Source organism: Chenopodium album, chromosome 11 (genome assembly GCF_948465745.1).
Source record: "Chenopodium album chromosome 11, dcCheAlbu1.1, whole genome shotgun sequence".
In the NCBI taxonomy this organism is placed as follows: domain Eukaryota; kingdom Viridiplantae; phylum Streptophyta; class Magnoliopsida; order Caryophyllales; family Amaranthaceae; genus Chenopodium; species Chenopodium album.
In genome coordinates, this window is record NC_137844.1 from 21,778,871 (window position 1) to 21,793,917 (window position 15,047).

The following is a 15,047-nucleotide window of genomic DNA, read 5'->3' on the forward strand; positions in this document are numbered from 1 at the left end:
GAATTTGTAAGAAAAATTGTTAGATAGTATCAGGTTTTGTGAGATTATACACAAGTGTTTTGTACATGTATATGAGACGTGACTACATGAGTATATGACTAATACTCTAAAAAAAAAAACCATTTTCGGCAGCTCATGTAACTAATTTAACACATGAATCATGCTCCGTTATTGTACAATTGTGCTTACTTGTACATTAATAATTCATCTTAGAGGTGGAACTTTTGTTGAAAACTTGAAAAATTATACGTCAGCCACTATCTAGACTAGCATATCTAATTTTGTATTATTACTTAATATATAAATGGCTCTTATTTTCTCCAAAAAAAAAAAAAAAATAAATAAATAAATAAATAAATAAATGGCTCTTATGACCTCAATGGCACGTGATGAATTAAGATAGTAGCGCGCAATGTCATACATTAGGTAAATTATATCTATGGCTTTGGCCTTTGTCTGAAAAAAACATTACAATGTAGATGATATTTGATCTATTTTAAAATGTATATACGAATATTTGCAAATATTACTATCAAGTGACACCCTTATTTTCAAGTTAAATTACGACAAAACATGTCCATAGTCGACACTTGGTAGAGGCTTACAGTTAATTAGATCTTTCATAGTCCTATTTCTAGTTGAGAGACATCATGACAATATTTGGCATTTGGCAGTTGGAACAGTAGTTGATGAATGATCATTCAATTTTTCCTATTCATTGGCTTATTATGTTTTTCTTCCATGGAGTGACATGGTTATTGGTGGGTTTAACAATTAGCCTTGATAGAGAATCATGAAAGACTGGCAGTCATAGTGGCCTAAGATAGTTTAGCTTTTCTAGGACCAAGTTTGCTATTGTTATGTGTTTACAAGGGGTACAAAAATAAAGAATGTGGGAGGCTGCATTAGGAGTACCCTTTACACATCTCTAAATGCCGAGGATAATGTCAGCATCAATGATAATGATTCGGCTGCCTAAGTTGCCTGGTTTGCCAAAGCTGGTTTGATAAGTCAGATGTCACTCTGGTGGATTAACTCTGTAGAATTTCAGAGAAAAGAAATTCACAGAAAGAAAGGAAAGACATTAGACTTATGTATCATGAATGTATACTCAAGAACATACAACATTGTAACAAAAAGCCCTTTGCAAATATATAAACTACACTATGCAAACATACATACACTAAGTTGCATATTAGCTGTACAATAAGCCTTTATAACTTAAAATAATTTGATTTATAATGTCAACAATATAAATCACCAAATTTCCAAAAGTGTTGGTGCATGCTTCCAGAAGAGTCAAGTACTAGTAACTCGGCGACAACGACACCAAAATGCTGTTCCACCACTTCTGCCACGGGCCACTGCTATCTCCTCATCAACATAAAACCATATGAAGAAGGGATCTTTGTTGTTTGGCTCCCTGTTGTCTTGATTTCCTAGGCTTACTTGTAAAGGACTGAGTGGTCCAATTTTTATACGAATGCACTCAAAAATGAAAGCCAGTATTCTATTCTTCCATGAAAATCTTCCTTCAAAGCTCAAACTCCCTAGTGGCCCGAGATACACACCATTTTCAATCCTCTTTGCCTGTTCATATGCAAGCTTAAGTCAGAGTGATAAGTTTGAGGTCCAACAAAGTATAAAATCAAAACGCGCTTTCTTTCCATAATGGAAGCAGAAAAATTATGGATCCAGCAATCCACACATCCAGCTTGTTAAACTAATATATTACTCTCAATCTCATCGTTTTATGGAGGATAACAAGAAAGGAAGACAACAGTCAAACACGCAATTGCATACCTCAGCGTCAAATCTCTGGACAGCAGTTAGAGGGAAATATCGTCCACCCTTGAGTTTTTTCTACATAACAATTTTCAAAATTCTGTAACTAGCTTATAGTCAGCACCTAATCATCTGTAATGCAATTACAGCAAAAATGTAGTTGTGTTGAGTAGATTAAACATTAAATTAAAAATAAAATGAGCGTACTGCAAACCTCAGCAGTAAAAATGAGCATCCAGGTCTTCCCGGGTGATTTAGATCCTCCAAGTGTCTCAAGAAATTTCGAAGGGTCGAGTTTTGCCTTCTCAATCGTCGAAAGAGCTGTTAAAACTTTGTTTTTTTCAACCTTCCTTGTTTTTGCAGCATTCTTCAACACTTTAATACTTTCTTCTACTTCCTTAATCGAATTTCAACATTTTATTAAACACCTTAAACGAGCATCATTTATTCGGTGACATTTTCACAAAATTAAAATATTTAGGATATATATCAATCATGAGTAGGAAGTGAATAACAGCGACTCTTTTCCCCCTAATATATCCTATATACCTGTAATTTTGTCCAGAATTATGAATTTATCATCGTTACATTATGGCATTATGCAGTATTCAACATTTCACCATATTAGTCGTTATTTTTGTACAATCTCTGAATATTTCCTCGGTTAACTTTCACTAAAACTGTGAGAGTTTTTAGTCAAATTGTTGCAACTAAAAAAGAAAGGAGAAAATATATAGGCGGAAGGAGAGAGGAGGAACTCTTGGGTCTACCAATGTCCGTGTTTTAATTCTAAAACTACTCTTAATTACATAGGATAATGGCCATATATACATCATGACATTATAAAAAAAAATGCGAAAATGTGGGAGATAGATCTGAAATACTGACCAATATGTTATGCAGGACTACAAATATCCAGATTTCATCACAATTACCGTTCATTCGTACCCAAATTCAACTATTAAGGATTAATTCTGCAACAACTACAGCTACTACTTGCCCCAACCAAAATAATCAAAGCAAACCCACCAAAAAAAAGAAAAAAAAAAAAAAAAAAAAAATATATATATATATATATATATATATATATATATATATATATATATATATATATATATATATTTAAAAAAAATCAGGAAATATGATGAAAAATAAAAAAAAAAAGTTTTCCCGAGAAGAAATTGCAGTAGGAAACTAGGAATACAAATTGAGTCACAAAATCAGAATTACAAAACTCAGCTATTCATCAAGAAAATATTACAAAAAAAAAAAAAGAAGGAAAAAAAAAAAAAGAGAGATTAGTGAAAGGCTGACTTGGTTGGGCTGATGTAGCTGAAGAAGAGGAGTGGAAGAAATGTCATTTGCAGTATCTTCAACGGATGCTCTGAGCTTTGTGAAGGTTTTAAGCGACGGAAGGCGACACAAATTCCATTGATTGGTTTTAGAAAGAGTGAGACGAGGAGCAGCCCAAGTCGAGGATGGCGTTGGCTGTAATTGTAACCACATCATTTGTTGTGCCATCTCTACTTTTTGTTGCCTCTTTACCTGTCAACCTATGTCGGAATAGTATGTACTATTATGTAGTAAGAAGAATTTCTTATTTTCGTCCCTTCAATCCTAAATCCAAATAGGGGTGTCAATTCGAATGATCGGATCGGGTCTGATATAGTCGGGTCAGTTTTTAAAGCTAAGTCATACTAAATTGTTATGTTCACGTGAATCCAAATCTAAATCGGATATTTTTCGAATCATTTTCGGATCGGGTCGGGTCGGGTGTGCTTTTGACACCTCTAAATCCAAAAGTTATTCTTCCCCTTTTGTTATTTTACACTAGCATTTGTTATATGTGATCAATCAACAAAGTGTTGGTTCACTTGAAACATTCTTACTTATAGGTCAAGAGGATCGAATCTTACCAAATGAAGGTGCTTGAGGTAGGAATTCATTTACCTCCCCAATAATCCTAAATGTCTGGCATGCAAATACTAAAATAAAAATAAATAAATAAAAATGAGAATTGAAGTCTAATCAGTTTTCTTATTATTTTTAGACAAAAATTACTAGTATAATGCGTCAACAATTCTTAAAATGAAATGTTTTAGTTAACTTTAAAATTTGCATTATTTAAATTTGTCACTTGACCATGCTATTTTAATATAAAATCAAACATTAGTACTTCCTCCGTTTCTTTAAAATAAGTGCAACATTTTGACTTTAATAGTGTTAATATAAATTGTTCGACCATCATTTGTGACTTTTAAGTTCAGAATAACATAAACATTCATAGTCTTGTCTCAACATATGCTTCCCAAATATCAAAAATTATATTCAATCAATCAATATATCTATTATCTTTAACTATAATAATAATAATTCTTTGGGAGTAATTTTACCCTTCTCATACATACAAATGAGGATGGAGACAACAGGTGGCAGTACCAAAAGCTGACACCTGGCATCCAACTCGGTTATAAAAAATAAAAATAAAAAAAAATAATAAATAAAAAAAAAAACCAATTTAAGCATGACACGTGGCCTAAAAGAGGCATCAAAAAACAAAAGGCTCAAAAGTCCACGAAGAAATTAATCACATATAACGGCACACTCCCAAGATGACTGAAGTAGAGAGTTAAGACGACAAATAGTTGCAAATTCCTAAAAGAGAATGACATTAGAAGGTGAAAATGCAAAATTAAAAAATGAAGACCTAAAGAAATTTCAGGGTAAGTGTGAAGAGGGGGAAAGAGCCTTAGAATTTATGAAGGTATTAAAAAGGAGCAAGGGTAGGAAGGAGAAAGAGATCGAGAAAAAGAGTGTTTGGGGAAATAAAGGAAGCAGGAGGAATTCTTTGGCATGTATGCGCCTTTTACAAATACTCTTTGAAAAAGGAAAATCACGTGGCTACAATAACACCGACTCTTGTTAACTTCCAGTAAACACATCAATAATCACTCTAATCTCTTTAGCTCCAATCTTTTTAATGTTGTTTACTTAATCAACCCTTTTATAACCAACCTTGATTAGCTTTACGATTTTCATTAATTGCTCAAGAAATGCTATGTCATTAATTAGCCTTTAGAGTATAACATAATTGCAATTATCTAAAACCAAGCTGCCCTAAATAAACAGATTAGTTGATGCTTTATCATACTTCACCATGAGCCAGATACGTCAGATTAGTTGTGGGGTTGCGGTAGCGCGCTCCCACAACTAGTTCAAAAGAAGACAAAAGCATCGTCGCAGTGTTGAACCCCTACCTTGTTTGATACACAGCAGAAAAAGCAACTGTTATTTGTTCATGAGAGCTTCAACATACTCAAAGAAAAAGAATGTGAGACGTTGCAGATATGCAAGCAAAATTTGTACCTCTTAGCAAAGGGCCTTTAGAGTATAACATAATTGCAATTATCTAAAACCAAGCTGCCCTAAATAAACAGATTAGTTGATGCTTTATCATACTTCACCATGAGCCAGATACGTCTGATAGGAGTGTTGATGGTGGTCGAGAAGGTATCACCTCATTGTGTTGTTGACCAACAAGACAACAAATGAAACACCTTTTCACCTTCAGTATGTTCACAATGTTCTTATTACAAAGATTTTTTATGAAGTGATTACTCCATAGCAGGGTAACATAAGTTGAGAGGGAAAAGCCAATGAGATGCAGTACCTGCATGGCATACAAAGGGGTGTGAAATTGTTATCACCAAAGAGCACTAACTATTACAAGTATACACTAAATTAAACTTACTGAAGCCCAAGTCATATATATATATATATATATATATATATATATATTTTTTTTTTTTTTTTTTTTTGAGACAGCCCAAGTCATATATATACGCACACAAACTAAGCAACAGAAATAAAAAACTAGGTGTATTCATTAACATATTGGCTTCATTTGTTTAAACAGAAAACAATTTTCGATAAAGTCATTTTCTGTAGAAAATTTTTCGAGGGAAAACACAACAGTAAAATTTGTTTTCCTCACAAAAACTATATAGCAGAAGAGAAAAATGAGAGTAGAAGGATGAAGATGGAAGGGAGGAGAGGCAAAGGATGTTAGGGGTAAGGAGGAAATGTCTTCTACTCTTGGGATAACTATTTTCCACCTATGGAAAAATGATTTCCAGAAAATGTCTTCCATCAAAACAAACGGAGCCATAGCCGCCACTGTGATACAAAATTATAGTAAGCTAAAATCAATATCTAGAAAACAAAATTTTAACAGCTAAATAGTAAAGGTAACCCCCTGAAGGAATGAATAAGAGACAGGTAAAAAACTTAACAAGTATAAACAGACTTGGTGATAAACTTTAAGCCTTTATTTGGGAAAGCAAGGTCATACATTAAAAAATAAAAAATAAATATTAAATAATAAATAATAAATAAAAAGAAAAAATCTATATCCATGTACTAAACACCAAGAGCAGAATTAGCGACCCTAGGCAAATGGTAAGCAAGAAAGCTAATCCTGAAATCAGGCAGATAAGTAAGCTGCAATCAGATACAACAGTAGACAGCTACAATTTGTACATAGTTTGAAGGTTTATCAACAAATTAATCTAGAAGTTACATTACATATTAGGCCGGTTCTTCATTTAAAAACCCTTCCCCATCATTTTCATCTTCAATTGAGTTCACATATCCTGAAACTAACCTAAGACATAATAGATACTTCCTCTTTTCCACAAATATTGCAACATTTGGATTTTTACACTATTGACACACACTCGGACTCTCCTTTGACCATCTATTTTGATGTATAAATAAGAAAATATTTAGTCATGTCTCAAATTCGTCTTGGATTATACTCCCTCCATTTCAATATGATATTCCCATATGGAATTAATCACATAAAATAAGAAAACAAGAATATTTGGAATCTAATATTAAATTCAAAAACAATTCATAAATAGTTTTGTCTTATTTAAATTGTTTGGATTTTTTTAGGAAACCGATAAACATAATTGCATAATTCAAGGGAATAATTTCTTTACTTAGAGTCATGTCATCAATTCACAATCAATTAATTAAACCAATCAGAATTTAATATGTATAAAATAGAAAATAAAAACCAAGTTAAAAGTAGAATACATTCAATATGGGTAGATCTTTTTGAAACGCCCAAAATAGTATATGGGACTAACAAATTGAAATGGAGGGAGTACTTTTTAAATACTTGGTTATTATAATTATTTATTGGGAAAAATATATTAATTTTTAAAACTGTGCAATGGGAAGCATAAAGCTCTGATGCTGCAATATTTATAGAATGAAGAAGCATGAAATAATATTGATTGCACATCTTGGTTTTTTTTTTATTTTTTTTTTTTATTTATTTATTTATTTTTTAAATGCCATATTACGCCTATGATAAACAATATAAAACACAAGAATCAATTAGAAAAGATGATTCCTTAGTCTAAGAAACATGGAGGGTGGAGGATATTTATAGTCTTATAGAAACCTTAAAATGTTTGTGAATGGTCTTTATCTAGGCCACTACTACATGTATTTTTATTTTCAATCGTATAACTGTGGTTTTGTCGTTATATACTGAATTTAATTTGATCAGGATTCAATTTTTATTGGAGCCTGTAAGAGAAAATGTGGAATTCTGAGATTCAATATCATGCATCAATTCAATGCATCAAAGGAGCTCAGACATACAAGTGAAACAGACTAAAAGGTCAGAATTTGAAGCTACAACCATAATGATAATACATAATCACTGATGTAAGGCTACAGAGTTCAGTTAGAAATTTAGAATATTAGTATATTATCAAAAAAAAAAAAAAATTAATAAATAAATAAATTAAAAAAAAAAAAAAAAAAAAAAGAAGCAAATTGTGATGTGAATAATCAACATCATAAATAAAATAAAGGGACATGTTGTCAAATGTCTCTCCGTCACTTGAATACTTTTCACCAAGATTCTAAGGAATAGAATTTCAAGCTTAATGAAGAACAAAGATGCAGGACACAAGAATGTGGGTAAGATTGAGTATTAAATAAACTCTAGAATGAAGTTTAGGAAAATAGGCATGTCTAAGAACTTTTAAATCAATGAGATAACAATAAAATGCACCTACCTCCACCCCCCACCCCCACACACAAAAAAATAAAAAAAATAAATAAAAATAATATAATAATAATAATAATAACTGACATTTTGAGTAATCCTAGTGAGGTCGCTGCCCCTAAACTCATGAAGAAATTGGCAGATATATATTTCACAAAGGTTACCGCTTCTGCAGAATCAGCTTATTCTTTAACTCCTCGACAATGAAATCACAGCAAGGTGATCACACCTCTGATTGGCTTTGGGCGGTTCCTATTTCAGGGTTGGGTCAGACGATGAACGCCAAAACTTATCGCTGTGTGTTGTCCTATCGGTTGGGTGTACCATTGTTCTCTATCTCGACGTTGTGCTCTGCTTGTTCGAGGGTTTTTGCTGGAGATATTTTCGGTGATCACGCAGTGTCTTGTGCTGGTATTGTGGGTATTAAACATCGGCATAATGTTGTTCGGGATACCCTTGTTGATGTTTGCTTTCGTTCTGGGATTTCAGCGAGAAAAGAGGTTGACATTGGGTTGGCCGGAGGGAACGACGAGGCCCTCAGACCCGCGGATGTGTTACTTTATTCATGGGATCGTGGTCGCGATGTCTGTGTTGATTTAACAGGGTCTTCTCCTTTGACACAGTCAGGGCTATCTGACTTCATTCCTGGGTGGGTTGTGGCTGATGCAGCTCATCGAAAGCGGGTTAAGTATGAAGCTCGATGTCAGGCGATTGGATATGGTTTCATTCCCTTCTCCTTTTCTTCGCTTGGGGAATTAGAGAAAGAGGCTATTGCGTTACTGAAGCGGATTCAAAGGTTCTCGACGACGCAAGACATTGGGGCTCGTGCTGCAGCTCATATCTTCACTAGGGTAGGATTTGCAATAGCTAGAGGAGTGGAGGCCCAGATTGTATCTCGGCTTCCCACTAATTTATTGTAGGTTGTATGGCTTTTGTTTTTGAGATAATAATAATAATAATAATAATAATAATAATAATAATAATAATAATAATAATAATAATAATAATAAAATCCCCATGAGTGTCCATAATATGTGAGAAAGACTCATTAGATCTATTCAGCAAGGGAGTCGATATGAGCAATCGACAAAAACAGGATTTCATTTATTTTGTTGAAATAGCACAAGTCTTCTCAACCAATGGTCTCATTACAGTACAATACAACCATCCAAATACAAGGTTCTAAATTATACACATAAAACCCTGGACTTGTAAGGAGTGATGGAAAAGGCGCTAGGATAATGCATAGTAGATAGCTTTGCCCTACAAATCAGATTGACCGATATGCCAATCCTCTGAACCAACCGAACTTGAGGGTATCACAAGAACCCGGGTGAAAAAAAATATATGTGTCCTATCGTTATTGGCTTTTGTGTGTTGTGTGAACAAGTCAACTAACAAGTGGTAATTCAATGAATGTTGAACTTCATGATAGGCTATGTTACTCAAACTTAAAGTACCCAGGTCAAATCCTTGAATATCCTACATGTGTATGGACACTTAACAAAATCATTTAGAACCAAAAACATGAAAAGTTTACAGACTGAGTCTGACGATCACACATATCACACATAAACAGGTCTGAGGTTACATCTTACATGTCAGGAACTATAGAAGCTGATCATACAGATTAGACTGCTAATGTGCATTGCAAAAAACCACTCTAAGACAAATCAGGACTACCAACCCAATAATCATCTCACCTCATGCTGATGGGTGTGACATAGTTTTACGCTACCCCAAGTCCCCAACCCTTGCCCTTACCCCAACGAGGCTTAGACAGCAAATGAGTTAAAATACCGGCAATAGAGCACTCATAAGCTGACTAGTAGCCCAATGATGCAAACTTCAAATTTTCTTATGACCACTTAACCCCAAAATTAACAATTTCAAAACACACTCTTCTTTATGTAATTGACAGGCACAAATCATAAAGCATTACCACAAAATCTACACATTATGAAAGCCAATATGGATATTTTTCACACTGACAGGAATGACAGGCACTTTTATTTTTCTCTATGCAACATTATAAGAAAATCAAAAAGAAATGAATACAAGGGGGTGAAATTTACCATGTATACTCCAGCCGTAAAGCAGTTGAACAAAAACTAGATCAATATGTTCGCCGCATCATATTTTTTGGCTTCTTCACGTAACTCAAATGAAGCTTCCTGAGGTTTTTCCTTTTCAATGCCATCTTCTGAGGCAATGTCAAACGCTTCTTCCCTTTTTTGACAACCTTTGGCTTCTTTTCAAATCTGGGATCCAACTTGTAAACCTTAGGCTCAATTGGAACTCCATTACGAACAGCTTCATTGAAAAGAGCCTTAGCTTTTTCAGCACGATTATGAGCATACAACTTTTCAATCAATAGGTCATACGTCTGGACCCCTGGTTTACACCCATCTGCTTTCATCTTAGAAAAGACATTTAAAGCAGGATCAATCCTCTCTATTCCACAAAGGATCTTCAAAAACCCATAGTAAGCCTTCTTATCAAGAGCATCACCATACCCTGCCGATTTCATCATATCAATCATCTCGTCTCCCTCCCCAACCCTCGCAGCCTGATACAAACTCCTAGTGAGGATAAGAAACGTCTTTGCATCAGGATGACACCCCCACTCACCCATCCTATGAAACAACATCATAGCATCCTCTGTCTTACGGATTTTACACAAATTCGACATCAACACATTAAAAGTCTCGGTGTTGCGGGGCACACCAGCCGCATCCATGTCAACCAAAATGCTATCAGCCTCAGACTGAATCCTAGAAGGATCCTTCTCCCTACAAAGCTTACAAACACAATCAAGGATCGCATTATACGCCACCGTACCAATCTCAAACCCGCCCCTATACATCTCCCTAGCTAACCTCCTAGCCTCCTCAAGTTTCCCATCAACACACCACCCTTTAATCAACACATCACACACATACTCATTAGGGAAAAACTCATTAGCAAGATTCTTAACCATTTTCTCAGCATAACTAGCATAACCATGATCACAAAGCTTAGTAACAATATACTCTAACGATTGCCTATCCCTAGGAATTCCATATTCATTCTCCATTCTATGGAAAAACGACACCGCCTGCGTCTCTCGACCCGCTCGAACAAGACGGTCGATCGACGCAGCGAATGTTTTAGTTCCAACAACACCATTCCCATCAACAAGAACATCATGAATAATCTTAAAATCCTTCCTTCGACCGTAATAATGAACAAAATACGAGAATACCTCATCAGTGAGCTGAAAATGATCGGATTTGGAAGAAACCCATTTGAAGAAATCGAAAGCAGAGCGACCAGCATCAGGAGAATTGTTAAGAATCTGCAGAATCAACTCGGAAGAGAGAGTAATGTGGGAGAAAGAGAGGTCAAGGCGTTGAGAGAGGGAAAGGGAGTCGGGTTGTTCAGAGGGTTTAAGGAGTTCAGAGGAGAGAGAAAGGGCAATTTCGTCATTGTTTTGGGAGGGTTCAGAGGAGAAGGATCTGAGGGAGAAAGGGAAGAGAGAAGGAAGATGGTGGTTGTGGTGGTGGTAATGGTGGTGGGTTAGTGAGGGAGATGAGAAATGGGGTTTAAGGGAGGTGAGAGAAGGTGGAGGAGAGTGAAATGGTGAAGAGGAGAAGTGGCGGAGGTGGAGGAGACGCCGGAGATGCGGGGGGATGCGCATGGTTGGTGGTGGGGAGTGGGTGGACTGCGGAGGAGGATCTGAGTGGAGTCAAGCAGTGTTTCTGGGGTTGTGGGTTCCGTAATTGTTGTGAAGGAAAGATAACTCAGTCAAATGTCATAAACCCTAAAACTAAAAAACGAGTTAATACATGTTACGTTGAGCAGGGCCCCATTGATCTCCAAAATTACTGAATTTGTTTTTAAATACTACTTCTATTTTTCCATGTGCGGAGTTTTACGAGAAATTGGAGAAAAGTAATAAAATATAAAAGTAGGGGGGTTGGTGCAAGAATAAAAAATTATAAAAAACCAAAAGTAGTGGAAAGAATTGAAGAAGAGATAATTAATATTGTTGGATCCACTTGGCGAGAGAAATTAATTAAATATTGTAAAACCTTTCCATATAAGGAAATGGAGATGGAGCAAGTATTTAAAAACGGTTAGAAAAGGAAAGTGGAGCAAATATTTAAAAACGGATGGAGTAACATATTACTTCTTCCATTTTTTAATAGTTGCAACAGTTTGACTTTTACATTATTCATGTATTTCACTTTGATGGTTTATACTTAAATAAAAATATAGTCATGTGAGATTTTGTTAGATTCTTCTCGACTTATACAATTTCAATATCAAATGTTTATAATTTTTACATGTTGAGAATTAAAGATATTAACGATTAAAACATGTATCGACAACCGTGAAAAGAGAAGTGTTGCAACTAAAAAAAAAACAGAGGGAGTATTTTCTTTCAAAAAAAAAACATAATTCCTCCGTTCTTTTTAGTTGTCACGCTTCTTTAGTCACGTTTGTCAATGCACAATTTCAATCATTCACATCTTTAATTACCGATAAGCAAAAATTATGAAAAATTAATATTTTGAAAATACATATTGTGACGAATCTAAGAAAATCTCACATGACTATATTTTCGTTACGTATAAAGCACAAAACACAATCAAAGTAGAGTACGTGAATAATGGTAAAGTTAAAACGTGTCAACTAAAAAAACAGAGGTAGTATTTGCTTAAAAATATTTCACATGTTTATGTTGTTCTGTGTTGTGTAGTTAAAACGACATATTATAATTATCTAAGTAATGTATACCTCGAGCGATGCACTGGGTTTTACTTTGAACACCAATAAATATTATTTGACCTATAAAATATAAACCATATAACTAAAATAAAAGTGAACAATAATAACTACGAAACTAATAAGTGTTTCAAAAAAAATTGAAACTAAATAAGTGGTCTCAAATTGATGTTTAATACATAGAATATTTTAATTGGACATGAAACATAATTAAACGATAGCAAAGATGGTTAGAACATTAGTTTTTTTCTTACTGGTCTTGTATTCAAACCTTGTAATAAGCATTTTTATTGTCATTAAAACAAGTACAATGGAAGATGTGGCATATAATACACGTGAAAGGTGATGTGAACATATATCATGGCACATATTCCGTTTTAGGAACGCTTTTTAATATAGAAGTATAGATGTACTTAATAAGTTACAAGTCGTGTGACTTAACAACTTAAGTATATTATTGTCTTTTGATGTTATTAAACATTTATGTGTTAAAAGTAATGTTTCTTAGAAACATATCTTGATAGGAATGGTGTCCTTCGAACAAGTGTATTATTCCGGTAGAGGGTTCGGAGCTATTGAAAAGTTATTTATTCAAGAAGTTCAAGTGATCAGATGCCTAGGTGGAGGCCGCTTCCGATCAGTAATATTAATGCATAATTAATATTACAGCTTAATTTTGATTGAACCCTTCGGGTCACACCCAAGAAACTAACGATCCGACACGGCGAATTAATTCGTAAGGAATTAATGAGCCGCTCGAGTAATTAATATTTAGATGTCAGAAATCGAGCTTGGAGCGTCAAAACCAAGCGTCGTAAGTCGAGTCGAATTCATTAAAGACGAGACGGTAAAATCACTAATTAATTAATAATTTACCGAAATACCCCTATCATCGGAATGCCCTGAGCAAACCGACCCCTAGGGGCATTTGGTATAGCTAAGGTGGCTAGCAAGCGCACCAAGCCGAGCCTAGGCTAGCTGGTGCGTGCTAGCGCACCAAGGCTGGCATGGCACGCTCATAGCCGCAGCTACTATGGCGCGCCAGCAAGCTAGCTAGGCACGCACATAGCAGCAGCAGTTGTGGCGCGCCATGGTGCTAGTTATGCTTGTGCTAGCTATTCTTGTAGGGAGATGCGGGGTAGCAAGGCAGCAGCGCACATTAGCCCGCAGCAATGCGTGGCGTGCTGGCACGCGTGCTGCAGGCCAGTGTGCAGCTGGCGTGCCCAGCCAAGAGGCTAGGCAGCCAGCTGGACAACCTTGGCACCCAAGGCTGGCAGCGCTAGCTGGCACGCGCGGGTTGGTGCAAGTGGATGCTTGTGGCCAACTTTCCTCAAGGCTTGGGGATCAAGTTTGGTCCCTCCTTTCCCTTGTGGTCCTTACCTAACCCCTCCTCTAAATGTGTCACTTGTTGATCAATTAGTTGTTGGCTATTTTCTTTTGTTTTTGATTTAAAAATAAAAGGAGAAAATTGATTTTACCAACTCTCCCACATTGATGGGAGAGTGGATTTCTCACTTGAGTTTCCCTATAAATACCCAAATTGGGATATGGGAAAACTCACTTGAGTAAGAGCTCAATTAGGCATCTCCACTTGAGAGAAAACCTATAAGCTCAATAATTACTCGGGTAGTCTTTTTGTTTGGACTTGGCTAACCTCCAAGTATTGGAGCGGTCGGGTCGAGTTGTGGGTGAACTTTTGTTAGAGGTCCTTGCCATTTGTGAGGCTCAACTTTTCTCAAGTAAGAGCTCCGTCCGGGTGAGCGAAGCACGCTACAAGGGTAATTTAGTCTTTTCTCTATTCTTGTTATTTATGCATTTTGTTATATTAATTGTGAGTTTGTTCTTGGGCTCGGGTTTTATTTTGGCGGTGAGTCGAACTCATCGAAACCCAACAGCGGTATCGGAGCCTTGCTCATTTATTTTTATAACAAATAATTTTCAAGGTATTTTTATTGATTTATTTTTCTGGTTCATGTTGCTAATTAGATTAGTAGCGGTTTTATTAATTTTAAACCCGTTTTAAAGCTGATAATGGCCCCCGAATCCAGATTTTCGCCCAAAAATAGTGAATTTTGGGTGGAAAACAGTGTTCTTGGAAATGTGTTTAACCTTTTAGGAATGTAAAAAAGGCCAAAATCTGACCAGAAATGCCTTTTTTTCGAGGATTTTTCGTTTTGACGAAAATTTTTAAATCTTTAACCTTGAATCTTAATGGCATATTTATGGTGATTATGTATATGGTTCTTTCCTTAATGTTTTTGCAATTTTTGACCTCTTTAAGCATGGTTATTTTGTAGTAATTAGTGGTTGAAAGATTGGTTAAATTTTCACACAATTGCAAATCCATTGCATTAAGTGTGAAAAATTTATTTTTTGAGGTTTTTAAGTACTAAAGATCCAATCT

General features: G+C 35.3%; 1 protein-coding gene and 1 pseudogene across 2 annotated transcripts; both read right to left on the reverse strand.

Annotated features, from left to right (window-relative positions):
* Nucleotides 1-1,051: 1,051 nt before the first annotated feature.
* On the reverse strand, nt 1,052-3,350 carry LOC145568730 (uncharacterized). The gene is made up of 4 exons (XM_081628145.1): nt 3,100-3,350; nt 2,000-2,182; nt 1,804-1,863; nt 1,052-1,590 (listed from the first exon to the last, which is right to left on the reverse strand). The coding sequence occupies exons 1-4, from the start codon at nt 3,304-3,306 to the stop codon at nt 1,300-1,302; spliced, it is 741 nt and encodes a 246-aa protein (XP_081484271.1). The 5' UTR covers nt 3,307-3,350; the 3' UTR covers nt 1,052-1,299.
* A 1,680-nt stretch (nt 3,351-5,030) lies between these two features.
* Nucleotides 5,031-11,646, reverse strand: LOC145568731 (small ribosomal subunit protein mL104 (rPPR9) pseudogene; annotated as a pseudogene). Its single transcript, XR_014095912.1, has 2 exons — nt 9,949-11,646; nt 5,031-5,455 (listed from the first exon to the last, which is right to left on the reverse strand). The product of XR_014095912.1 is annotated as a small ribosomal subunit protein mL104 (rPPR9) pseudogene (transcript).
* Between the last annotated feature and the right edge of the window lie 3,401 nt (nt 11,647-15,047).